At 41.9% G+C, this 26113-nt stretch overlaps 1 protein-coding gene and 1 long non-coding RNA gene across 5 annotated transcripts in view; one reads left to right on the plus strand and one right to left on the minus strand.

Annotated features, from left to right (window-relative positions):
- SRSF3 (serine and arginine rich splicing factor 3) lies at positions 3353-12541 on the plus strand. Of its 3 annotated transcripts, XR_001297835.2 has the most exons (7): positions 3362-3489; positions 5193-5400; positions 6895-7029; positions 7852-8309; positions 9183-9221; positions 9460-9546; positions 9664-12541. XR_001297835.2 is itself a non-coding variant. In XM_021098646.1 (6 exons), the coding sequence occupies exons 2-6, from the start codon at positions 5195-5197 to the stop codon at positions 9689-9691; spliced, it is 495 nt and encodes a 164-aa protein (XP_020954305.1). In that variant the 5' UTR covers positions 3353-3489; positions 5193-5194; the 3' UTR covers positions 9692-12541. The 3 variants fall into 3 exon arrangements, 2 of the variants coding, with proteins under 2 accessions (XP_020954305.1, XP_020954304.1); XM_021098646.1 differs by lacking the exon at positions 7852-8309 and having other exon boundaries at positions 3353-3489; XM_021098645.1 differs by lacking the exon at positions 7852-8309 and having other exon boundaries at positions 3356-3447.
- The window catches only part of LOC102161912, a 42244-nt gene continuing 26096 nt past the window's right edge, over positions 9966-26113 (minus strand). Inside the window, exons 2-4 of one of the 2 annotated variants that reach the window (XR_304410.3) lie at positions 25377-25708; positions 24713-25006; positions 9966-18117 (exon numbers count right to left, since the gene is read on the minus strand). This is a non-coding gene — a long non-coding RNA (uncharacterized LOC102161912). Of the gene's footprint in view, positions 18118-24340; positions 25007-25228; positions 25709-26113 lie in introns of those variants that run through there. The other variant, XR_002345690.1, reaches the window with a different exon arrangement.

A 26113-nucleotide genomic window follows, 5' to 3' on the forward strand; every position in this document is an offset into this window, starting at 1 on the left:
TGAGGATGTGGGTTCGATCCCTGGCCTCGATCAGTGGGTTACAGATCTGGCATTGCTGCAAGCTTTGGATTTGGTTAAGATGCAGCTCAGATCTGGCATTGCTATGGCTGTGGTGTAGGCCGGCAGCTGTGGCTCTGATTTGACCCCTAGCCTGGGAACTTACATATACTGCAGGTGTTGCCCTAAAAAAAAAAAAAAAAAAAAAAGTAATAATAATAAATAAGGTAACAAGTCCCATTAGATGACAGTCTGATTGGATTACTCATCCATTCCTGAACTACTGGGGGGGGGTCACTAAGAACAGAAATGATTCAATTAACTGGGGGTGCTGATGTCTCTCCCCCCTGAAAAAGTGGAGTGTAGCACCCAACTACACCTAAATGTGGTCAATAATGTGGTCTACTGTGAGAAAGGTAATTCCTCAGAAAAAATCGAGAGATGTTTGTTTGCATATGATACATATTTCTTGTCCAAGAAATTCTGTTATGCTCTTTTTTTTTCTTTTTCAGTTATGTCCTTTTGATGCTTCCTGGAGCTCTAGGGTCTAGACAAGAGTAGTTGATGGTTGAATAAATTTAAGGGAACATTAAAGTATTCCATAATTTAAATGGATAAATCACTTGACTGCAGTTAGCAGAAGATGGAAAGTGTGTGTGGATGGGCGGAGGAGGTTCAAACGGTATTTGGGAATACCGTTGGAGGGATTAAAGTGCTCCATTAAGATACACACTAGAGGTCCTGTTGTAGCTCAGCAGGAAATGAATCCGACTAGTAACTATGAAGCTTTGGGTTTGATCCCTGGCCTTGATGAGTGTGTTGGGGATCCAGTGTCACCATAAGCTGTGGTGTAGGTAGCAGATGAGGCCTGGATCCGGCATTGCTGTGGCCGTGGTATAGGCTGGCAGCTGTAGCTCCATTCGACCCCTAGCCTGGGAACTTCTATATGCTGTGAGTGCAGGCCTAAAAACCAAAAAAAAAAAAAAAAAAAAAAAAAAAAAGATACATGCTGGATTAGCATTACACACACAAACAAACAAACAGGAAAAATGGTGGTAAAGAATGGGATACTGATATGTGAAAAGAACATTTGGGAGTTTCCATTGTGGCTCAGCTGAAACGAATCTGATTATTATCCATGAGGACAAGGGTTCGATCCCTGGCCTCACTCAGTGGGTTAAGGATCGGGTGTTGCCATGAGCTGTGGTGTAGGTCGCAGATACAGTTCGGACTGGAGTTGTTGTGGCTGTTGTGTAGGCTGGCAGTTACAGGTCAGATTCAACCCCTAGCCTGAGAACGTCAATGTGCCACAGGTGCAGCCCTTAAAAAAAAAAAAAAAAAAAAAAAAAAGAACATTTAAAAAGAGCATTTTCGAGCAAGGGTTGTGCCAGCTTATTTATCTGCATTATTTATTTTAATTAATTAGATAATTAAACAAATATGTATTGATCATCTGCTCTCTGCCAGACTTGTTTTCAGGCCCTGGGGAGGCGGAGTGAGCAACAACAGTCCAAAGGTGAAGTTCCTGGAGTTCCCACTGTGGCTCAGTGGTTAACGAATCCAACTAGGAACCACGAGGTTGTAGGTTTGATCCCTGGCCTTGCTCGGTGGGTTAAGGATCCAGTGTTGCCATGAGCTGTGGTGTAGGTGGCAAACACAGCTCGGATCCCATGTTGCTGTGGCTCTGGCGAAGGCCAGCAGCCTACAGCTCTGATTAGACCCCTAGCCTGGGACCCTCCCTATGCCACAAGTGCAGCCCTAGAAAATACAAAAAGACAAACAAAGTTGAAGTTCCTGTAAGTGGGGAGACTGCATGTAACAACCCTGCAAGGCTTGGTGTAGTTACCCATTTTACAGAGAGGAAACTAATATTGAGATGGTAAGGGATATTTCTCCAGACACTTTAGCAGTAAGTAGCAGCAGTACTGTGGGTCCAAATATAGGACTGTCTGACTTCAATGGCTTTGCTTTGATAGAAGGAAATAAAAAGAGGAGAAAAGCTTACACAGGAAGAGAGGAGCAAATCAAAGCAAATAGAAGTAAGCCAGAATAGAAAAACATTTAGAGAAGGAAAGAAGAGGAAGAGAAAAGCTTTGCTAGAATTCCTACCTGGGAAAAACCCAGGTAAGACCAGCTCAGGGCTTGGCTCAACAAATGTAGTTTCCATTCTCCCTCTTCCCTTGCCAGTATGAAATCCTCGTTTTTTACAGGTGTGAAAACTCAGAAACAGTAAGTCGTGTCTCCACCCCACATGGATAGATAAACTTCTTAGAGCCACAATAAGAGAATATCTGGGAAAAGGAAAGCAGTGAATGTTTGGCATATCTTTCAGCTACTGGTGGAAAAATACAAGTTATTATTTTTCTTGAGAGCAGATTTAGATACGTTAGTAAGTCAGACTCCACTGAAAGGGGAGGAAACCAGGCAACCCTCTTAGCTGAACTCACTGTTCCAGAGAGGAAGATCTTGGTGATTTTTCTAACAAACCATTGGTATTTCTCTCCCAATAGTTAATTTCGTGGCTCAGTTCTTTTCAGAGGAAGTGGAAAGCAGAGAGGAAGGTGTTAGTGAACCATAGACCCCCCACCTCTGAGCCCCGGTCAGTACAACAGCCTTTGCCAGAAGACAGACTGGTATTCGTTGCGGAGGAGAGGGGTGCCGAATTCAATCTCCTCAGGAACTTCCTTTTATACTGTTACTAAATGCGATACTTTCTGGATGGCCTGACCCGTCTCATTTGCCTTTGAGTTTCTATTAAACATTTCAAGAGTCCAAAATGATGACGCCATCGTCTCTGCCAAATCGTGCAGTTTGGGTGAGAGGTGGCAGACCAGCCAGAGTTGGGCCGACTTTCCGTGACTGGGCTTTTCCCCAAGTGTGGGACCCGGAGGGGCACAGTGTGGTGACAGCGGGTTCACAAACAGCCCCGTGACCTTGGGAGCAACTCCGAAGCACGTTTGTAAACGTGATGGTCTCAGTTCCTGCCTAACCGCTCATGCGGAGCAGTAATTAATGAACTCATTTTATACTGTAATCTTATTGGGTGCAAAAGGCTCTATCAGTGTTTGGGTGTGACCGGCGATGATGTTATTAAATCCCTATTAATAGGCTATTTGGAGATGAGGGAGAGGTGACTGAGGAGAACTCGGCAACAGGAGAATTACACCGAGGGAGCTCTGGCCCTGAGGCACGACGGCTGCGCGCGTCTCCACCGACGAGGCAGCACAACCAGAGAAGGCTCTCAGCAACCGCGGTTCTCGCAGCGTTTGTGGCCATTACGTCACGGTCTTCTTCGCCTCTCATTGGGCGAACCCGTCCAATCATGTGACTCCAGGATGGCTTATAAATACAGGCGAGGAGACGGTGTTGGTCCGCCATTTCGTGGACGCCGGATCGGGGAGAGTATCTGCTGGAGCCAGGCGGGAGGGGAGTGGGAAGAGACAGCCGCGGGTGCGTGGATTTGAGTCTTCGCATTTCTAATCTAAGATCTCGGTAAGAGACCCAGCGACTAAAGGAATGAGGTGGGAAATGGGCCTTAACAGGACCGAGGTGGGGCCAGGCCCAATGGCGGCGCCAGATTGAGACAAAGAGACGCTGCCGCCATTTTGTGACGTTCAACACGGGGCGGTGGAGGGGGCTCCCGGCCCCCCGGAGCAGGCACCCAGGCTTCCAAGTGGAGGTGCTTATAACCCTTCCCTGGGGGGCTGAATCGGGAAGTGAGATTGCTCGAGTTGAGGCAAAGGGGGTATCGGTAATCGGTTGTACTCTAGATCGCGGCCATTCAATTTATGGCGCCTTTTTTTTCTTTTTGCCCACGTTTCCTTAAGTAGCGGCTTAGGATTTTTTTTCTTCAAGTCACTACTCAAGACTGGACCCTTCGATCCATATTTGAGGATTTCTCTACTTTCTTTCATTTTCGTGTTACTTTAACTTCACTTTTTACAGCCTGAATCCAATAACTATTTTTTTTTAAGCTGATCTTTCTTGAGCTGTATTGTTCTTATAGCTGCTTCGCATTAAAACTGGTCAGGGTAAAGTTTTTGGGAAAGATTAATTCACCAACAATGGGTTTGGTCTCGGAACTTCTGGGCACAGGGCGGGGTCACACAAATAGGATGTGTCTGGGCGGGTATTTTTTTTTTTTTTAATTGGATAACGTGTTTATGAAAAGCCCTTAAGCTGAGTTTTTGGACAGGCTGCTTTTCGTATGTAATCTACAAGTTGATTAGATTCGTTGCTGAGGCGGCTTTATTAGTATTGAAGGTTTTTCAAATGTAAACTAAAGTGCCTTAAGTTCTTGCACAACAAATAATCTATTTTTTTCCCCATGAGGTGGAGTTAATGTAACATTCATTTTAAAGTGCACGATTCAGAAGCATTCGATACCTTCACAATGTTGTGTAACTATCACCTCTATCTAGTTTTAAAGCATTTTATTATACCCACTAAGGTGACCTGTACTGTTAAGCAGCCACTACCCTTTTGGCCTGCCCCTTTCTCTCCCGCAGCCCCTGGTAGCTACTAATCTGTCTCTGGATTTACCCGTTTCGGATATTTCACATACATGGGATGGTATTACGTGTATTTTTTTTGTCTGATATCTATAACTTAGCATGCTTTCACGTTTTGTCCATGTTTATGGGTACTCGTTCCTGAATACTCCATTGTATGGGTAATAATTTTGCTTCTCCATTTTGTTGCTGGACATTTGGGTTAACACCTTTCGGCTGTTGAGGGTAGAACAAGATATATATTTTTAAAAAACAAGTTTGTCCTGCTTGAGTAAAGTTTTGGCTTGTGAAGGCACATTACTATCACTTTTTTAGTGGTTTAGCCTTAACTGCTGTCTTGTCTTCACTTGTCATTTTGTTTTGTAGTCTCCAGGTTTTGCTTTTAATCCTACTTTTCAAAGTTGTTCCTCCCCCCCCTTCAGATAACTGAAATAGGTTTAAGTCTCTCAGTTCCCATTTTGTGGCATATGCTCCCCTACTGTTTCCTCCCTCCACTTCTCTGGGAGGTGATTTTTTTTTTTATTTTCTTACACAGCTTGGCTTCCAGGTGGTTATTGGCAACGATTGGGGTGTTTCAAGGGTAGTGCCTTTACCTTTTTTCGGTTTTTGAATTCTTTCCTAAGGATCTGTTTTTTACTGTGTGGGTTATGATATTTTGGATTTTTTTTTTTTTTTTTGTTACAGAAATGCATCGTGATTCCTGTCCATTGGACTGTAAAGTTTATGTAGGTAATCTGGGAAACAATGGTAACAAGACTGAATTGGAACGAGCTTTTGGCTATTATGGACCACTCCGAAGTGTATGGGTTGCTAGAAATCCTCCTGGCTTTGCTTTTGTTGAATTTGAAGATCCCCGAGATGCAGCTGATGCTGTCCGAGAGCTAGATGGGAGGTAATTTGTTAATTTTTGCTAATAATATGTTGTTTGTCCTTTTAATATTTAAAATCTCTAGGATAAGAGGTTTTTAGATGGCTTTGTGGAGATTTACATAAATTTTTTTTTTTCTGGCCAAAAAAGGACAACGGTTTTAGTGACGATACGTAGGGAGAGTTTATTCAGTTTGCCATTGAAGAAAAGAATTTTATTTGCAGTTGGCGGGTGGAGAGCAGCATCCAAAATATGACTGAAATATTTTAATCTAAATCCACTATAAATAGTCATGTTGTAAACTTTGAAATCTAAAATTGTGGAATCAGACATTCCCTTATGGTCACATCCTGATTGATTGTAGCTGGATGATGGTTACATGGGTTTATTGTACCATTATCTTTACATGATAACACTTTTTTTTAGGAAGTGTGGGTGTTATTTCCCTATGCTTTTAGTGTCTTGTTGACTGGCTAAGTAACACCTGAGGTTAGTTGGGTGTTTTGTTTTGTTTTTTGGTTTTTTTTGTTTGTTTTTTCTGTGCTAGTGGCTTGTGGATGTTCCCAGGTTCTGGGATCAAATGTGACAGTGCTGCATTCTATTTTTTTTTTTCTATTACTCAGTGAACTTATTACATTTTTAGTTGTACGATGATCATCACAATCCAATTTTATAGGATTTCCATCCCCCAACCCCCCCAAACTGTCTCCAGTGCTGCATTTTTAACTTGCTGAGCCACCGGGGAACTCAAATAACACCTGAGTCTTAAAGTGAACTAGTGTTGCCCTTTATCCTGGCATTTGCAAACCACTGGATTTCATGAAATCAAGGAAAACTTTGATCCTTAAGATGGAAAACTGAAAGGATCTGAGAGTTGGCTGTAAAGCTATATGAAAGGTCACTTAACTAAGCAAATTGCAGAAACTGGTTGAGAGCCCCACCTCTTCCCAGTGTCTGTCCAAATGTGGCTTATCTAAACTTAATGGTTGTGGACCAATGAAGAGGTGGGAGATAACTTTCTTACTGTTCTCACTTGCAATTTCTTGTCAACTATTGTGTGATGATTGAGTGGAGAGGGTTGTATTAAATAAATGGCCAGAATGCTTCTGTCCTGTTTACTGCTCTTTACTTGGAGGTATGAAGAGAAAGGAGACCAACAAATATAGTAAGGTTGGTAAACAATTGCTGGGACCTCAAAGGAAGTAGTCACACCAGCATGTACAGATGAACTAATTCTTTGAGAATGGATCCAGGGATTTTCACACTTAATATTGTCACTGTGATCATTGAACCCAATGATCACACTGACTAACAAAGCAATAAAATGTAAGGAAGGTGTTTTTTACCAGAAAAAAATATAGAAACTAAACCTTGTTTTGGTGTTAAGAATTCTATGAGCATTCAGATGTTTCTTACACAGAAACTAGCTATAAATGAATGTTGGGGTTTTTTTCCCGCTTTAATGTGTATCTTTTAATCAATCCGGCTGCTTTAAATTTAATGTTTCTTCCCTCTTAGAACGCTGTGTGGCTGCCGAGTAAGAGTGGAACTCTCTAATGGTGAAAAGAGAAGTAGAAATCGTGGCCCACCTCCTTCTTGGGGTCGTCGCCCTCGAGATGATTATCGGAGAAGGAGTCCTCCACCTCGCCGCAGGTACTTAGAGAGAGCGTGTTTAGAGGTATTGGTGTAATGGAGTAGCTGATAGGAACAGGTATTCTCTTAAAGTTTGTTGGTGGGTTTTAAACTTTGAAGAATCAGAGGTTTTTATGAAACATTTGCTGGGCGTAGCTTGGGGTATGTGAGTTGTGCTGAGTGTTGGCTTTTGTCTTAGGTCACTGTTCATGTTGGTAGTCAGTAACTTCTATCTTGGATCTATCTTCTAGTTCATCTTCTAGTTGCATCTTTCCAAGTCTTCCCTTATACTTCAATTTAGGCCTTTTTCCATTTCTTGACTCCATAATGACAAACATTACATTCAATTCTAGCTCTTCACCAAAATGTGTTTTCTACTATTGTAATATTTATCAAACAGGCAGCTGTTTTAATGTTGCAACTGGTAAAGTAGAAGTCATTCTGAAACTAACTTAAGTCACTGACCAATAAAGGGGGCTAAAGTAATCCCAGTCATCTGTTCTTCAAACCCAAATAGGAGAGAATTCAGTTTTTTTATAATTAAAAATGGCATCTTTCTTGGACCAGGCAGTATTGTCTGGATGCTAACTCCACATCTCCTCAAACCTCCAAAATAGTTTCTATAGGACTGAATTTACCTCTTACAGGTGAGTGAAGTCCTTCTAGGAGATAGGAGTTCAAAATCTTGCCCCTTTTGCTGTTTTGAAAAACAAAACAACACACTGTTGCCCATCATAATAAAGAGTATTTGTTAGCTAATAGATGGTTGTACTGATGGCTTGTTTTTCATTTTTTTTTTGTGCTTTTTGGTCCATCTATTAATAAAAATGAACCCCGTTACAGAGTCACCATCATGTCTCTTCTCACCACCCTCTGAATCTGCATTAGCCAGTCAACTAGCCCTTTCAGCGTCATGTGACCAGCGCGCCCCATTCAGCTTGGCTGGTGTCGTTTCACATGACCCAGGCATGGCCAGTCGTCAGGTTGCACCGCCCTTTGGTTCCCGAGCATGCTGTTTTCTCTCAGCCTTCTCTCCAACCTTAACCAAATCGGCAGCAGCCACCTCGACCGCCCACACATTCCTGGCCAATCAGCTCAGCTGTTTATTTACCAAATGTCTTCACAACAACTACAGCAGCAGCCTTCGGCTAACAAAAAAGCAGGAAAAATCCACAACACCCCCTTCGCCAACCAACTAAATCCAACGCAACATCTGGCAAAACCTTTTCAGCAAATTCTTCCTGGCCGTCAGTCCGGCAGCCTCACCTCACCATTTCTAGCTTGTTGAAACCCAAAAACTAGTAAGTTTTTCCTGCTTATACAGTTTACTGCTGGTTAAAATAAGGAGTAAGCGGCTTAAAGTAATTCTTTTTTCTGGATCAAAGGCTGGCTGTGCATAATTGAATGGTAACGTACATATATATTGCTTGAATAAAACTTTTAAGGGTGATAGGGAACTCATAATGTAACTAGACCTTCAAGTGAAACTTATTTGCATGTTTGAGATGCCAAACTAAAATTTTAATAATTCTAACAGATTTAGCTTTCCTTTCTAGCAAAAATTTGTTGAATCCTATCACCTTTAAATGGTTTTACTAACAGTTTTCAAAAATTAAAATTTTGGGGGTGAAGTGGGCCAAGCTAAGGTAATTTTGATAAGCCTAAACACACTCTTAAATGTGACGATCACAAATGGCAGTTCTAATGTAGCACTTAATGGCATCAATATTTACACCTAGCGCGTTTTCACAGAATTACACTATCCACCTGGTACCTAAGTCTTGTCATGGACTTATAGGTTTGCATGGGTTCCAAATACTGATTTATGGTACTGTTTTTGGAACTATTGTGGGACTACATTTTGGTGTGGTGTTTGGGTAGTGAAGTTAGTTTGACATGAAAGTTTTGCATTGGACAGATCTGCTGTGAAGCATTCTTTGTTAAAGTGAATCCATGGTTGGATACCTGCTTTTCACTTGAGCTTTTGGTTCCTTAATCCTTCTGTGCCTTTTTTCTTTTCTTTAAAAAAAAATTTTTTTTATTATTTTTGGACGATGGGTGCCAGTTCTTCGGCACATTCACTGGGCCCAACAGTGAGATTGAAAAGTTGGGAAATGCCTCACGCCATAAATGCTAATTGACAGTTAGTCTAATTTTCCTGTTTCTGCTTTTAGATCTCCAAGACGGAGAAGCTTCTCCCGTAGCCGGAGCAGGTAAATAACTACTTTTTGCGGGCCACGTTCTCAGAAATGGGAGTATTTGTGCTGTTCCTAAGCTGTTTTCCAAATGACTTAGATAATAGTAATAGATGTTGACTTTCATAATGACTGAGGTAGTATCTGTAACCACTGTTAAGTTGTAAGAAAAATTAGTTTTTAGTTTTTCAAAATCTTGGAAATACGGGTGTATGATCCTGAATGGCCCTATTTTTTTTTTCCCCTCTGACTTCAGGTCCCTTTCTAGAGATAGGAGAAGAGAGAGATCACTTTCTCGGGAGAGAAATCACAAGCCGTCCCGTTCTTTCTCTAGGTCTCGTAGGTAAGATCTTTAATGACCTGAGGCATAAAAGACCTTGCATACATAATGTACTAAAAACAAGTACTTCTTTTAAGTCATTTTGATACAATTTTTGTAACTTTTGGTTTTTGTTTTTAGCCGATCCAGGTCAAATGAAAGGAAATAGAAAACCAGTTTGCAAGAGGAGTGGTGTACAGCAAATAACTTCATTTGACAGGAGTATGTACAGAAAATTCAAGTTTTGTTTGAGACTTCATAAGCTTGGTGCATTTTTAAGATGTTTTAGCTGTTCACATTTGTTTGTCTCTTGGCAACAAAAGTAAAGATGTAATTTTTACACATAAAGATGTAATTCTCTATGGTTTGAAATGAATCATATGAGGCATGTAATACCAAGAATTGTTACTTTACAATGTTCCCTTAAGCAAAATTGAATTTGATTTTTTTTTTTTAAGTCTTGCATAGATTGATAATAAACCTCTAACTCCTGCCCAGCTAAACTGTGATGTTCAATATTACTGAAGCAAAACCGGCAAAAATTTGAGAAGACTTTCCATAGCTGGAATATGGTGTGCAGTTGTAGTTGAGCAAGCAGTCTTTAAAAGCTGCTATGAATGCAAACCAGCAGGTAAAAGTTAAAGCTGCATCATTAAACTACTAGATTAGAGGTTTAAAAATCCCACTAGTCTTCATAATGGACAGGATATTGTCCAGTTGTATAGAATCTAAGAAGTTTCAGGAAAATTAGTTTACTTTTGCTTTAGGTCATAAGTTCCTTCTGTGATTGCTATATATGAATACATAGCTCTTTGTAACATTCTTTATTTGAAAATTGGAGACTATTCAAGATACATTCTGATGTTCTACCAGTTTAAGGGTACATTGTAGAGCTGAACTTTGAGTTACTGTGCAAGATTTTTTTTCATGCTGTCATTTGTAATATGTTTTGTGAGAATCCTTGGGATTAAAGTTTTGGTTACAAATTGTTGTTTAACCTGAAAGCCTGTTTTTCCTTGCAAAACTAAAATCTGTGAGCTTGGTACCAAGTCCAGGTATAACATTCCTATTGGAAGCCATACTTATATTTTCTTGTAAAGTGCTTTTGACAATAAAATATTAGCATAATTGTGTAATAGTCGAACCCACTGTTACCATAGTTCTTGTCCCATAGAAGGCAGTTGGTTACACAAATCTTAACTCTGTAAGCACAGTTGAGGCTTTTGAAATGAAAGGAATTGTGTCCACCTAAGTGATAAAACTTAAATTTTTAGGCGTAGAAGCCAGTTCAAAAAGTCCATGATACTCAGTGACCAACATTTTAAAGTATAGCCACCTGATACATTATAATCCAAAGTTGCCCTTTAAAAGGGGCTTTTATCATTAGCATGAAAACTTTAACACAGAGCTTTAAAAATTGCTTCCATTTTATATAATTTGAGGTGTTGCATGGGAATTCTAAATTGGTCCGTCATGATGTAAAATCCACTATATGGTTAAAATGTAACAGTACAGAGTTGCATACGGAGGCATGCATAACTTTCCTCTTAGAAATCTAGAGGAGTTGTAACTTCAAATTTTTGTGCAATTAGATTAAATCATAATACAACAGTCTTGTGGCTTAGTTTCCTTAAATGTGCTATTTAAAGACAGTTTTGGATTATGCTGTACTGACTTTAATGTGAAAGATAAGTCATTAATCTGTAAGGATATTTTATAAGATACAAATCCTAAACACTATTTCCAGTGGTCCTTCTTAACCTTTCATGCAAATAATCAAGGGAGGAGAGTCTTTTGGTGTTGGTGAAGTTCAGTATGAGCCTTGTTATAGAAGATATTGTTAAGGCTGCCTGGTGATTTATTGGAGCTCAGATTTAGGGCCTTTTGTCATTTCATAGCTTAAAAGCTTTTGTTATGAACAAAGCAAGATAGCCAAAAATTCATGGAAGTAATAAGGTATATTAATTACACTGCTCTTAAATTTATATGGGCATTTTTGGCAGCATATAACTTGAAGAGACTTAAATTGGAAGGGTTTCTGTAAAAAATTATGGCAAAATGTGGCTGATACATAAAGTTAACCTCAGGGAGTTACCTTTAGGATCCAAATTTGTAATCACTTTAACCAGAAGCCCTAACACAAATTTATGGCTTGTTAAAAATACGGAAGATAGAAATTGTTAAAACCGCATTCTACATTTAGATTGCGGCTGTTCACTAGTTTCTGAAATTGTAAGTCCCATTTGTCAGTCTGTCTTGCATCATCAGTTGATGATACTGAAAACAGTCATAAAAACTTTGACTTGTGTATGATTACAAATGTTTGCTTACTAATATTTGGTGATAATTCAAGGAACATACCTAGGGATAAGTTGTTTTTTATGCTTACAGAAATATTTAACACTGATTCTCAGTTCATTGTGGATTACTTACCTCCATGTCTTAAGCAGAAAGATAAAAACAAAGATATATTAGCTGGAGAAATTTTTTTTTAATTTTACAAGATTTAGATACCTTTTGTCTACTGTTTCTATACTTTTTATAGTTTCTTAAAAAAGATCATGTGATCAGTAGATGGCATCTCCAGGTTTTTTCACCCATGTATGGATAGATAGGAAGCTCTGGTTGCTTTTTGTTGTAGAGTCATGGTTCATGTTCTTACAGTGCTGCTTTATCAGGAATGGTGTTAATCATAGCAATTTCCAAAATAACACACATCTGATTCCAGACCCACTGACTCATATTTCCATTCCTGGTTACATAAGAACCACTGGTTTAGAATTTTGTCTTAATGTGCTTTTATTTTCAGAATCCTGAACATGATTTAGTTGTCAGATCTAGTTGGTGGTAATGTCTTCCAGGTTGTATATTTTTGTACTAGACTGCTGCCTTCTGGTTTCCTCTTTTTCTTTTAAGAATATGAAAGATTTTTGTAATTAAAGTAGCTGAAGAAAAACTGGGTTGGAGTATATTTTTACCAAAATCTGATAGTGTTGAATTAAATTTTATGTCCACAAAAGCTTTTTTCATCCTGTTTTATTCATTGGATACCTCACAAGAATTTAGTTCTACAGCATACTTGTGAGGTTCTGAGAAAAGACATTGAAAATAAGGTCTTTTGATAAACCTAAATAACTGCTTAATTTTGTTCATGCAACTTTTCCTGTATTGGGACTGTAGAAATTTATAATACAGTATTCTTGTCATTTTGTATCCCAATTTTTAATTATTAATGGAACATACGACAGCTGAGATGTTTCCCAGGTTAACATGAAATAGATTTGGAGAACATTACTTTCCTCATATTTAGTTTTTCCTTGGTTCTAAAGTCTTAGAATCTGGCCACTAAGTGCCTTAAACTATTAGTATGTATATACACTTAAGAAGTGAAAAATCTTAGAAATGTTGACACTTAGCTTCATTTAGGGCTTGTTAAAAACATGGAAGATAGGGGAGTTCCCGTTGTGGCTTAGCAGAAGTTAATCTGACTAGGAACCATGAGGTTGTGGGTTTGATCCCTGGCCTTGTTCGGTGGGTAAGGATCCGGTGTTGCCATGAGCCGTGGTGTAGATCACAGATGCAGCTTGGATCTGGCGTGGCTGTGGCGTGGGCCGGCAGCTGTAGCTCTGATTTAACCCCTAGTCTGGGAATCTCCATGTGCCAAGAATGCGGCCCTAAAAAGCAAAAAAGGAAGATAGGAATTGTTAAATTCCTGTTCATCATTTGAAGAGGTCCTGGGATGGAGAATATTTCGCTTTATTTCCAGAGCAAAATTAAGCTTTCCAGAAAAGTAGTTTGTAGGTGACTGAGTTCTTGTCACTTGTGAATTTGTGCCTTCGCTTCACTATTACCTCATTCAGATTGCATTTGGGGCAAGTTAGCATCCTTCAGTGGTTGGGGCTTTGTTTTGTTTTGCTAAGTCCCCAAACTTTATAGCCAAGGGGAAAAGTTGCTGAAAATTGCTTATTGAAGGCTTCCTTGGAGGAGGGTGGGGTGTTATTTATAGTGATTTGGGAAGGGGAATGATCAGTATATGAAATGGAACATTTGGGGGAGTTAAAAGTTTTTTTGAAAGAGTAACCACTTTAGAAAACATTTTTTAAATCTTCTAAAACTTAGGCAGCTGGTACTTATTTTCAACCCAATTTTTTAGTTTAGAGAAAACCGTGTTTCAGCAGGAGTGCTTTGCAAATAAATACAAACTGGAATATTGATTTGTCATTTAATCCTTTTTGTGTCACACCTTCCCCACCTGGCAGTGTATGACACAGGCACTTGGGTGTACAGTGATAAGGCATGACACCAGCTCAGTATCTAAAAACATGTAATATTTGATTTGTCTTCAATATTAGGATATTGAAACCTCAATTTTTTCATGTATACCTGTTTTAGATTAGGATAATTCAAGATGTGTTGGTTTTATGGTGCTTAATGCCCTAAGAGAAAGGGTCTTGGGTGAGGTGGCAAGTAATCTTGAGGGTGCTTTGAAACCCTTTAGCTCCTAAAAGCAGTGGAAAACAACTGAGACAGATGGTAAGGTGCATAAGGGGTGGGGGGTGGTTACTAAAGGTTCAGCTCACAGATAAAGGCTATAAAGAATCTGAGGTGAAGAAGAGTGGTACAGACAGAGTACCTTAGTCATAGAGTAGATACTAGTGAGCAGGAGCCAACTGAGTTGCATGGGTTTGGAGGTGAAACAGGATTCCAGTCTGGTGATTTTTTAAAGTTTTTATTTATCCCACTGTAGTTGATTTATTTTCAGTGTTATGTCAGTTTCCACCATTACAGCAAAGTGACCCAGTCATAGACGTAACATACATATATGTTCTTATATTCTCCATCATGTTCCATCACAGGTGACTAGATAATAGTTCCCTGTGCTATTCAACAGGATCTCACTGTTTATCCACTCCAGATGCAATAGTTTGAATCTATTAACTCCAAACTCCCAGTCCATCTCACTCCCTCCCTCTCCCCCTCAGCAACGACAAAGTCTTCTCCAAGTTCATGAATTTTCTGTGGAAAGGTTCATTTGTTTGTAGGGAGTGTTTTATATTACATACTCAATATAATTTCTAGTGATTTCTTGATTCAGTTTTGGCAGGCTCTAAATTTCTAGAAAGTTGTCCATTTCTTCTAGATTGTCAAATTTGTTGGCATGTAATTGTTAATGGTATCTTCTGGTTTTTCGTATTTCAGGGTGAGCCTGAGGTCTTACTCCTTCGCCGTCTTGATCCTTCTCCCAGTCTGATGATTTTTGATTTTCCTTCAGCCCTACTGCTGAGTAAGCAGTGTGGGCTTTGGTACTGGTAGGAAGGCCAAGAAGCTGGAAATGTTACTGTCCTCACATTGAAATGGCTGGCTTATGTGTCCCAGCTGTTTGGGGTTTAATGGGGACAAGAAATTGAACCGGCAGTCCTGTTTGGTCTTCAGTTGGCAATGTATGCCAAGCAGTCCATTTGAAATGAAATTGGTTTCCAGAAGGGAGGTTGGGAGTAGAAGTTGCCTACTTTTTTATTTTTTTTAGATAGGGTTTCACTCTTGGAAGTTCCCAGGCTAAGGGTTCTAATTAATTCGGAGCTGCAGTTGTCGGCCTATGCCACAGCCACATGGGATCTGAGCCAAGTCACTGAGCAAGGCCAGAGATCAAACCCACATCCTCATGGGTCATGGGTCACAGTGGAAACTCCAAAGTTGCCTACTTTAAATAAGGTGTAGGTGAACTCTGATAATTTGGAGAGGGCTAAGAACTGAATATTTGAAAACAGATTGAAAATCTTAGATTAAAAAATCTTAAATAGATTTAAAATCTTTTAAAGTAAGCTTCTTTTAGGATGCTGGAAGCTTGGGTGGAAGACTTGGAGTAGTCAGGTAAGGAAGGTTTTAAATTTTTTTTTTTCTTTTTTTTAATTCATCTGCCCTACCACACCTACTCTGGCCAGCTATGTCTTCTAGGAAGATAAATTTTGTTTTTCAGTACCAGTCTGCCAAACATTGTCCAGGGCCTTTTTCTTCTGTAATGCTTATCACTCACTTAAGGTGAGTATCTCTATTAAAAGAGGGCAGAAAAAAGTTCCTAATATCACTCCTTATGCTGCTAAACAAGTACACAATTTCCGACTTAGGATGATTCAACTCGTGGGGTTTTTTTTGTTTGTTTTGACCTAATAATGGTGTGAAAGCAACTCTGGAAACCAATTTTTTTTTTCTTTTTTAGGGTCACACCTGCAGCATGTGGAAGTTCCAGGTTGGGGATTGAATTGGAGCTGCCAGCCTACACACCACAGCCACAGCAATGCAGTATCCCACCCACATCTGCAACCTATGCTGCACTTTGTGGCAGTGTGGACCCTTAACCCACTGAGTGAGGTCAGAGATCAAACCTGCATCCTCATGGATAGTAGTTAGCTCCTTAACCCACTCGGCCACAATGGGAACTCCAGAAACTTTCAATTTTGATCTTTTCCTTGGCTAGTGGCGGGCAGCACAAAACTCTTGGTGCTTGGGCAGGGGCAACAAGCTAAGGCATGGCTCCCAGGCAGCCATGCAATCACAAGAGTAAACTAGTATACTTCTTCTGGACCTAACTATTCTGCTTTTCACTCTGTATTCAGTAAATTACATGAGATATTCAACATTTTGTTGGATAGTTTTGCCCAGCTGTAGGTTAATCTAAGTGTTCTGAGCATATTTAAGGTAAGCTAGGCTAAGCTTAATGTTGGGTAGGTTAGGTGTAGTATAGTGTTTTTAACTTAAGATATTTTCAATTTATGACTGGTATATCAAGGTGTAAGCTGAGGAAGATCTGAGAACATACTTGTCTCCAAAGCCTTTGTTTTCTGTTCTGCATTTTTATAACCCAATCATAAGGTACCATTTCATTGTCACTTAATGACAGGATTTAGTTGTCTCTAGTTCTAAAACATGCTCATGGTAAAAAGTGTAAATTGTATGTATACTGGGAAATAATTATTTCTTCCTTTCTTGAGGTAACGTGTTGAATTTTTGTTTTCTAGAAAGTTAGGCATACTGTAATGAGCAGGTATTTATACAGCTAGAAATAAATGGAAGTCATGTGTCCTTTAGCTTTTCTCTTATTACATATCTGAAGCATGCACTTCTGAGATGTTATGTTCTACTGAAATCCACGTCATCATCTGGGCAGGGTACCACTTGTTAAGTAGTCAAGATATTTCTTGGCAAAGGCCTACCTGGCTTTATCCTGATGCTTAGTGATGCTTAATTTAATGTGACTTAAAATGTCATTGTCAAGGAGGACAAAGCTGTGCTAATGTGAACGGGTTGATAACAAGTGTCCTTGTTCACTGTTAACCTTGAGTCATGGGCAGCCTTCAAACCCGTGACTCGTTGCTATGGCTATTCCAGTTTCCTGGTCTTGACATCACCCCAGTTTTAACCCTTTGGGGAACGTGATAGCAGCACTACTGAGTATTACATTTTACATAAGGACTGGTACACACCGAACTTTTAACATTTATGTTTGATGGGGTTTTTTTAGTTAACTTTTTCAACTATTTTCAACTATTTTCCCAACTATTTTTCCTTTTTCCCCAAATGGACTCTGTTATGGTGAACACCTAAGAATTCTATGGTCAGACAGAGATTCATGAAAGCACCTACCTCCTCTGGTTTCAAAACCAGTGGCTGTAGTTAGGAGTCTGCAGCATTTCTTAGTTGCTGGAGGGGGGGAAAATGGTCTAAATTAAATGGGAATATTTGAGTGGTCACTTAAATTTAAGCTGTTGAACTGCCTTCAGCAGCTGCAGTCTGTTAACTTGGATGAATGCTCCATTCCTTTCCTCAAAAGATTTGGAATAATTCTAAGGTGAGTGGGAGAGTTTATAAGTGCATCATCTAGACTGGTTTCTGTGTCACCTAGCAGCCGGATGTGATTGTTTTCATCAGAAAATGCTTCCTTACTCCTTAAGTTCACGGTGCTTGTGTTGGGGATATCCCTTGAGCAAGGTATGGGACAGAAAAGGTAGACACCAGGCTGGGAACTAAAACTGAATTACCATGTTCTGAGCACACATGTGGTGCTTTTTCTCATCAGCTCTGATGTTGGGGTTATCTCATTTACTGAAGAAGCTCAGACAGGGAAAGTGATCTCAACCCTCATAACCCCTTGGGCCCCCTTTTTGTAAAGAAAATTTTGTAATGATCTCTGACTATTCTGAAATGAAATCTTTTTTTTTCCCCTTTTTAATGGCCACGCCTGTGGCACACAGTTCCTAGGCCAGGGATTGAATCTGAGTTGCAGCTGTGACAAGTGGGATCCTTTAACCCACCACACGGGGCTGGGTACCGAACCTGCACTTCTACCGTGACCTGAGTCATTGCAGTTGGATTTTTAACCCACTGCTCTAGAGCGGGAACTCCATTTTTTATGTTAATTATTTTTAAAAAAATCAAGATGAAGAGCTCCCTGGTGGCCTAGCATTAAGGATCTGTCTGGCATTGTTTACCTGTAGTTGGTTCAGTCCTGTGGACATGGGCAATTCTTTGTGTGCCAGGCATCGTATCTTCATCCCCTTCCCCTAAAGTCAGTTATGTTCCCCGGCAGTGTGACCATCACTGAAAAAAAACAAAACAAAAAAATCCTGGTTGCTCAGTGGGTTAGAGATCCAGCGTTGTCACTGCTGTGGCTCTGGTCACAGCTGTGATGCGAGTTCAGTCCCTGGCCCGGAAACTTAAAGAGGCGCAGCTGAAACAACCAAAAAAATCAATAAAAAAGAAAAGTCAATTTCCCAGGCACCCACTAGGTGGCAGTAGTGCCCCATTAAGAATACTGCTTTGCGAACACTGGGCCAAATTCTTTGCCTGAGGTCACTACCTGTTTAACAGAATTGAATGTCCAAAGACTTTTTTCCAGTAAGTTTTTTCCACTATAACAATAAAGATAGTAATACAGGCAATAGTGATAATCAGCATTTCTTGAACTCAAGTGCCAGCATTTTGCTAAGTATTTTACATATACATACCACCAGCTCACTTAAACCTCACCACTTGAGTGAGGGCAGTTTCTCATTTTGCAGCCAAGGCTTGGGTTCAAGACCATGTTAAGTGTTTTGCTTTTGTTTTGTTTTTGTCTTTTTGCCTTTTCTAGGGCCACTCCTGCGGCATATGGAGGTTCCCAGGCAAGGGTCGAATCAGAGCCATAGCCACTAGCCTACACCGCAGCCACAGCAACGCAGGATCCAAGCTGCGTCTGCAACCTACACCACAGCTCACAGCAACACCAGATCCTTAACCCACTGAGCAAGACCAGGGATCAAACCCACAACCTCATGGTTCCTAGTAGGATTTGTTAACCACTGAGCCACAATGGGAACTCCGTTAAGTGTTTTGTTTTGTTATGTTTTTGTCTTTTTGCCATTTCTTGGGCCGCTCCCGCAGCATATGGAGATTCCCAGGCTAGGGGTTGAATCGGAGCTGTAGCCACCGGCCTACGCCAGAGCCACAGCAACGCAGGATCCAAGCCGCGTCTGCAACCTACACCACAGCTCACGGCAACGCCGGATCGTTAACCCAGTGAGCAAGGGCAGGGACCGAACCCGCAACCTCATGGTTCCTAGTCGGATTCATTAACCACTGCGCCACGACGGGAACTCCTTTTTTTTTTTTTTTTTACTGAATGAATTTAGTTGTACAACAATCATCATGTTAAGTGTTGTGTGTAGAAGAGGTTGTACTTGAGCTAAACTGAAGAATGGGATCAGGATAGAAAGCTGGCTATCTAAAGGAAAAAGCCATCTGCATAAAGGCAAAGGCAGGAAACAGTGTTTATGTGGACTGACAAGTTTAAGACCCTATGAATTTATTCAGGGATTAGAATTGTACATTAGTATAAAGTCACAGCTAGAGAACTTGGGATTTTCAAACTTGAAGACTAGGCAAACTTTTTTTGGAATGAGATTTTATATAACTATAAATGATATTGCTGTAAAAAGTAAGTTCTAGCAGATAATATTGACTTAGAAAGGTAGGAAAAGTAATGTTTTGATGAATTGTAGTCAATTAGATTAACCTCAGAACCCAGTTTTTCCTGTGCTTTGTTTGTACAGAGAAGTGAATGCAAATGGAAACTTTTTTTCTGTGGCACAGGGGGTTCCCAGGCTAGGGGTTGAATCGGAGCTATAGCTGCTGGCTTACACCACCGCAACTAGGAATCTGAACTAAGTCTTCAACCTACACCATAGTTCACAGCAACGCTGGATCCTTAACCCACTGAGCAAGGCCAGGGATCAAACCTACATCCTCATGGATACTAGTCAGATTCATTTCCACTGCGCCACAATGAGAACTCTGGGAACATGTTAAACACCTCATTTTGCAATCCCAGAAGTAACAGAATAGGAAGGTCTACTTCAGAACAACCTAGGAACAGATTAACTTTTGTCATGTTAACAGGCATAAAGATGAACAGGTTTTATGTCTAAAAAAAAGTTTAAAAAATCATTAGCAATGCATGGATTCATTCATTTATGGCCCACCTGCAGCATGTGCAAGTTCTCAGGCCAGGGATTGAACCCATGCCACAACTGCAACCTGCGCTACAGCTGCAGCAATACCAGGTCCTTAACCCACTATGCCACAAGGAAACATCGACATGGATATATTTTAAATAACATCAAATGTGTGCTTAAATCACAAATTTAAGACTCCTGTAGCACTGTGTGCAAATTCCTATGCCGCCCACATTTACCCTGCAGATAAAGAGCCTGAGGTGAAGGGCCATGGGAGTGAGTTGCTCAGATTCATGGAGCCCAGCGAGGGCCATCTCTGGGTGCTTTGGCCTCCTGAGTCCCAGCCCAGTGCTCCTTCTGAGAGACCAGTTGTCATCTGGTGTGGCAGCATGCCACAAGCATAGCTGTACAACCCCTCACCTGAGAGGGCCCTGGCTGCCTGCCCATCTCCCTGGCAGATAAGGCCTCAGACAGAAGGCAAACAGTACGTGGCTCCAGGAGTCAGTGCAAGTCTGATTCACCCAGTGGTTTGTGCCTGCGCCAGCCCCAAAGGCTGTCTCCTGGTCCTCTGCCTTTTTTGTTTTAATTTTTGACTCTTTAGGGACACACCTGCACCCGTGGCATATGGAGGTTTCCTGGCTAGGGGCCGAATTTGGAGCTGTAGCCACCGGCCTATGCCACAGCCACAGCCACATCAGATCCGAGCCACATCTATGACCTACACCACAGCTCACAGCAATGTCAGATCCTTAACCCACTGAGTGAGGCCAGAGATCAAACTAGCATCCTCATGGACACTAGCTGGGTTTGTCAACCACTGAGCCACTACTCATTTCCACCACTTCCCTCACCGTGGCCAGATTCAGGACTCTTGAGCAACAGGCAGACACCTGAGAGCTCCAGAATGATGCTGACTCTTTTAAGGAGGGTTTTCCAGGCCGAATAGAGACTTGTCTGGTGCCACACAAACCCCCCCCATCAGCCTTGGTTTCAATATCAGGGTGGAGCAGCATTGTGGGTGGGGGCACTGTGTTCCTAGGTCACAAACACGCTGGTAACAGATGGTGCCTCTGGAGTGTGGGAGAGAACAACAGGTGGGCTACCTATCCCCCCAGGATTTAAAAAGTATTATTTATCAGCATTTGCCTTTTGAAAGAAGCAATCTGCTTACAAATGGTAGGGCGTTTAGAAATTTGTTTTTTTTTTTTTTTTTTTTCAGAAAAGCATCATTAGAAGACATTTCTTATCAAAGTATAATAGCTTTTGTCTTTTGTCTTTTTAGGGCTGCACCTGCAGCATATATATAGAAGTTCCCAGGCCAGGGGTCAAATCAGAGCTACAGCTGCCAGCCTATACCACAGCCACATCAATGGGATCTGAGCTGTGTCTGCGACCTGCACCACAGCTCACAGCAACACTGGATCCCTGAATCACTGATTGAGGCCAGGGGTCAAACCCTCAGCTTCATGGATACTAGCAGAGTTCATTACTAATGAGCCACAAAGTGAATTCCCAGTATATTAGCATTTTTATTTAGAAAATGTATTCTGTTGCCACTGAAGAGAAGCAAGCAATGTTTTTATACAGAAACATGCTGTGTGTGTGTGTGTGTGTGTTTGCCATTTCTAGGGCCGCTTCCTGCAGCATAGACCCCAGGCTAGGGGTCTAATCAGAGCTGTAGCCGCCGACCTACACCATAGCCACAGCAACATGGGATCCGAGCCGCGTCTGCGACCTACACCACAGCTCGTGGCAACACCGGATCCTTAACCCACTGAGCAAGGCCAGGGATCGACCCCGAAACCTCATGGTTCCTAGTCAGATTCGTTAACCACTGTGCCACGATAGGAACTCCCAGAAACAAATGCTTTTTATTTTATTTTTTATTTTTTTGTCTCTTCGTCTTTTCTCGGGCTGCACCCACAGCATATGGAGGTTCCCAGGCTAGGGATCCAATTGGAGCTGCTGCCGTCAGCCTACGCCAGAGCCACAGGAACTTGGGATCCAAGCTGTGTCTGTGACCTACACCACAGTTCATGGCAACGCCAGATCATTAACCCAGTGAGCGAGGCCAGAGATCGAACCCTCAGCCTCATGGTTCCTGGTTGGATTCGTTAACCACTGAGCCACTACGGGAACTCCAACAAATGCTGTTTAAAAGTAAGTTCAGGGAGTTCCCATCGTGGCGCAGTGGTTAACGAATCCGACTAGGAACCATGAGGTTGCGGGTTCGAGCCCTGCCCTTGCTCAGTGGGTTAACGATCCGGCGTTGCCGTGAGCTGTGGTGTAGGTTGCAGACGCGGCTCGGATCCTGCGTTGCTGTGGCTCTGGCATAGGCTGGCGGCTACAGCTCCGATTGGACCCCTAGCCTGGGAACCTCCATATGCCGCGGGAGCGGCCCAAGAAATAGCAAAAAGACCAAAAAAAAAAAAAAAAAAAAAGTAAGTTCATACACTGGAAACTTTGGATGGAACAGGCTGTTATTTATTAATCAACCTGACCTTGACCTAGAGCAGGTCCCTCAGAAGCAGGTTCCTACAGCATTGCTCTGCTGGGAAAGGCTTGTCTCTAAGGCCGTGTGGTCACGTTGCAGGAGAAGGAGAGGTTCTGCTTTCTTCAGAGTTGGAAGACTGACCTTGATCAAACTGCTATGCGACTGTATACCCGCTCCTGGCACGTCACTGTGGCCTCTCGTGATAGTAAAGCCTTTGGCCTCTCTGGGAACTCAGTCTCCACAGCCGAGAAGTAGCAGCCACGCTACTTCCCTTCTAGGCTGGTTGGGACAAAACCTGAGGTAAAGCTTCAACAGCTGCCTGGCAGAGAGGAAGCCCTAAAAGTTGCCAGGCTCATCATTATTCACATTAGCTCTACTCCAACTCCTTTAATTACTCATTTTTAATTCAAAGGTAATCTGTGACATGGTAGAAAAATTAGAGAACGAACTTAAAACAAAAAAGGAAGAAAGTGACCCAATAGCTTCTGGTTTCTGTGTTTTTCTATCCTGTTTTCTTTACAATGTGTGCTTGGAATGGGAAGTATCTTCATTTGCACTTGGGGGTGTTGGAGAGGTGATATCATGGCCCCACTCTGCAAAAGAGGAAACTGAATTCCAGAAAGAGGAAGTGCCTCCCCCAAGGTCATGCAGATAGTAGGAAGGTTAAGCCAGGTTTGAAACCCACAGCCACTGAGTCCAAGCCCAGCACTTTCGTCAGGACCAGGAGGGACTTCAGAAGAGTCTCAGACACCTGCCCCCAAGGCTCCATGTGTGCAGGAAGCCTGTGCCTATAATAGCATATTTGCTTCATGATGACTTCAGGTACTTAACGATTCCCCACTGAAGTTCGTATTCTGTAGCCTCCCCAGTCCTAGAGTCCTAAGAGTGGGCAGACTGTGCATAAATAACTCACTTAGGGTTTTTGGATCCCTGAGTTTTGCTTTCCTAAGGATACTGGGTTGGCACCGTCTTAAGGTCTGCAGGCACGTAAGTCCTTCTGGGCTTTTCCCTCGCTCTTTTTTTTTTTTCCCCCCGGCTTTTTAGGGCCGCACCCATGGCATATGGAGGTTCCTAGGCTAGGGGTCGAATCAGAGCTATAGCTGCCAGCCTATACCACAGCCACAGCAATGCAGGATCCAAGCCCTGTCTGCAACCTACACTGTAGCTCATGGCAATGTCAGATCCTTAACCCACTGAGTGAGGCCAGGGATTGAACCCGCATCCTTATGGTTCCTAGTCGGATTCACTTCCACTGTGCCACGACGGGAACTCCTTCCCTCACTTTTTTTTTTTTTTTTTTTTGGTCTTTTCTAGGGCCGCTCCTGTGGCATATGGAGGTTCCCAGGCTAGGGGTCTAATCAGAGCTATAGCCGCTGGCCTAGACCAGAGTCACAGCAATGTGGGATCCGAGCCACGTCTGCAACCTCCACCACAGCTCATGGCAATGCTGGATCCTTAACCCACAAGCAAGGCCAGGGATCAAACCGGCAACCTCATGGTTCCTAGTTGGATTCATTAACCACGGAGCCATGACGGGAACTCCCTTTTTTTTTTTTGTCCTCCTTTTTTTTTTCCCTCACTTTTAAAGGGTGCTTTTTGGGAGTTCCTGTCATGGCTTCATGGTAACGAAGCCATGGGGACACAGGTTTGATTCCCTGACCTCAATCAGTGGGTTAAGGATCCAGCATTGCCATGAGCTGTGGTGTAGGTCACAGACACAGCTCAGATCCTGTGCTGCTGTAGCTGTGGCCAGCAGCTATAGCTCCAATTCAATCCCTAGCCTGGGAGCATCCATATGCCACAGATGAGGCCCTAAAAAAGCAAAAAAAAAAAAAAAAAAAAAAAGTAGTTCCCAGCAAATATTTCTATTCTTTTCTAAAAGAAATGCCTAAAGTAACAAATATGCATGGTGCATTTCAAAGGTTAAAAATATGCATGGAGGTAGAGGTCAAGTGGATTGTTGGCAAATTGTTTCCTTAAAACCTATTAGTATAATTTTTATTCCAAAACGATAATTTTAAAGAATTTGAAAAAGATAAGGACATCAGCTCATGAACTCTAATTGTATGATTGTAAATAGTCACTTGTGATGTAGGCCCTGCCATATGCTGGTCCAGGTAGCACACACACTTATCTCCTGTGCCAACCAGGCAGTCATATCTAGTAGCCCTGAGGGTCAGGTGAAGGAAGAGAAGGGATCCTCACTTACTTGGTAAGCCCGTCTGCAGGAGCAGGGACAGCTGGGCTGGAGGTGGCATGTTACCTCACATGGTGGCCTGCACCTTCTCCTTGCACCCTGTAACAAATGTCTGCCAGCTGAGCTCTGACTCAGCTTTATCCACTGCTTCAGGCGGAGGCAGCCCATGATTGAAGACAAGTTTGTTACACTGGGACCAAATGGCCTGCAAGGTCTTTTTCAGCACTGACATTCTAGAATTTGGCAAGTCCAGAAAAAGAATGAGGTGTTTTTTTGTAAGGATGGCAGGTCCAGACAGTCATCTTCCTGGAGGGGAAAGGAAAAAGGTTCAATGCATACAGTGGGTGACAATTCATCCAAAGTAGGAGCATGCTTTTTAACAGGCTTTTGTGCTACAGCAGTCAGGCAAGTGTTAGTATTTGAGATTGGAGCAGTCTCAAATCTTAATCCTCATGCAGCTCTGTTAACAGTTACTATTCCCACTGCACAGATGTGGAAACTGAAGCTTAGAGAAGGAAACTAACTTACCCTAGAGTGAGGAAATGCCACAGCCAGAACTAGAACCCAAAGCCTGACTTCTTAGGCCTAAGCGCTTGTGGCACATCTCAGCTGTGTGTATATGCTCTTAACAGCCTTGGCATTGGGATTCACATTCATTCAGAGGCTACATGGATACCTGTTAAACCCCTGGAGGAAGCAGGTTATTTCTTAGGGAGGGCCAGTGGGTGTGAAGGCCGCAGTATGGGAAAATGATGCCAATGAAGAATGAAGACTGCCAGGGCCAGGAGTTGTCTCTGCAGTGGCCACTGGGTCGTCTTTCATTGCTCAGAGCAACATCAAGAAGGTTCTTCACAATATCTCCAGGTTGCGCCTTGGGATCGAGTTCTATGGCTGTTTCTAGCGGGAGAGCACAGCATTCAGAGTCTGGAGACCTGGATTTGGCTCCGGGCAATACTGTTACGCAAGCGTGAGCATCTTCCATGGCTCCTTAGGCCTTGGTCTTGTCATCTGTAAAATGGAATTAATATACTATTTTATAGGGCTAGTATATGGTTTAAATGGGAAAAAAACCCACCAATAATCTTTAATGAAAGTTTCATAGGTGCCCAGCACTGTTCACCTTGTTAACGATTTAATCACAGCAACCCTCAGAGGGTAGGTGCTATTACTATCTTCAGGTTAGAGAACAAAGGCAGCCTTGCCCAGTCGGGTCACCCATGGGCCACAATCCTGAGGTTATGTTCTAGGAAACACAACTCAGTGAAAAAGTGCAGTCACTTCCATAATCACTAATGCAGAGTCTCAGTGAACACTTAGGGCACCTGCACTCTTTGACAGGTATACATTAACCCTTTCCCAAACACATTAAATAACACTACTAGGAAAATGGTAATGAAAGAATAAGGCACTAGG

This window comes from Sus scrofa, chromosome 7 (genome assembly GCF_000003025.6).
Source record: "Sus scrofa isolate TJ Tabasco breed Duroc chromosome 7, Sscrofa11.1, whole genome shotgun sequence".
Taxonomy (NCBI): Eukaryota; Metazoa; Chordata; class Mammalia; order Artiodactyla; family Suidae; genus Sus; species Sus scrofa.

Coding starts and splice junctions, on each gene's coding strand:
- SRSF3 (XM_021098646.1), top strand. CDS start 5,195: ATGCATCGTGATTCCTGTCCATTGGACTGTAAAGTTTATGTAGGTAAT. Junction 9,222..9,459: donor TTCTCCCGTAGCCGGAGCAG/GTAAATAACTAC, acceptor CTCTGACTTCAG/GTCCCTTTCTAGAGATAGGA. Junction 9,547..9,663: donor TCTTTCTCTAGGTCTCGTAG/GTAAGATCTTTA, acceptor TTTTGTTTTTAG/CCGATCCAGGTCAAATGAAA.